This window comes from Penaeus monodon, chromosome 24, assembly GCF_015228065.2.
Source record: "Penaeus monodon isolate SGIC_2016 chromosome 24, NSTDA_Pmon_1, whole genome shotgun sequence".
NCBI lineage: Eukaryota > Metazoa > Arthropoda > Malacostraca > Decapoda > Penaeidae > Penaeus > Penaeus monodon.
In genome coordinates this window covers 31,824,935-31,825,603 of record NC_051409.1, presented here as the reverse complement: position 1 = coordinate 31,825,603, position 669 = coordinate 31,824,935, and the positions used below count along the sequence as shown (strand labels likewise).

Here is a 669-nt window from a genome sequence, read left to right as displayed (position 1 = left end):
AACTTATAGAGACGGAAGTTTAACGTATGTTATGCGTTTCCTGTTATTTATGCCCATGTTCTTAAATATGTTTTGATATGACGTGTATATAAAAGATACATGGAAATATAATGATTTCATGTTTTCAGGATTTCTTTTTTAATGTGTGCAGTTTACATTTTTTATGAGTTCTGATTTTTGGCCACACAAACATTCTTGCTTTTGCTTCATCACAAGAAAATCCTAAATGCTTTACATATCAATTTATTGTCTGTCGGTTCAAAATTTCCCATCATATGATAATATCAAAGCAATCCAGTCTATGGAATAATTACTTGATAATGTCAAGTCCCAAATAATGTCATTTTGAATACTCATTCATCATCATTATCCACTAATAACTTTAATAATGCATCCCCTTGACGCGAAAATCATTTAATCAATTTGTCCCTTTTCCTATTCCACAAAAAAAAAACACCATATATCCCTGAAATAAATCAAATCAACTTAATATATGGAATCTACATCTCTACTTTCTTGTCCTCAGTCGAGTACATATGGGGCTGTCATCATACGTTTTTTGTTTGATAATGCCTCATCTGTCACTGTCATCGGGAGAGGGCAAACTACTCTGGTCTAGGCAGGTTAAGATATAGGGGAACTGGTATTGAAGCTGATGTGCGAGTGTTT

General features: G+C 33.0%; 1 protein-coding gene across 1 annotated transcript in view; it reads left to right on the top strand.

Annotated features, from left to right (window-relative positions):
- The window catches only part of LOC119588953 (nephrin-like), a gene marked incomplete at its 5' end in the record, with an annotated part of 72,188 nt that extends 71,569 nt beyond the window's left edge, over positions 1-619 (top strand). The window contains 1 exon segment of the mRNA XM_037937562.1: positions 527-619. Coding sequence (XP_037793490.1) covers positions 527-619 — 93 coding nt within the window.
- Positions 620-669: the final 50 nt, after the last annotated feature.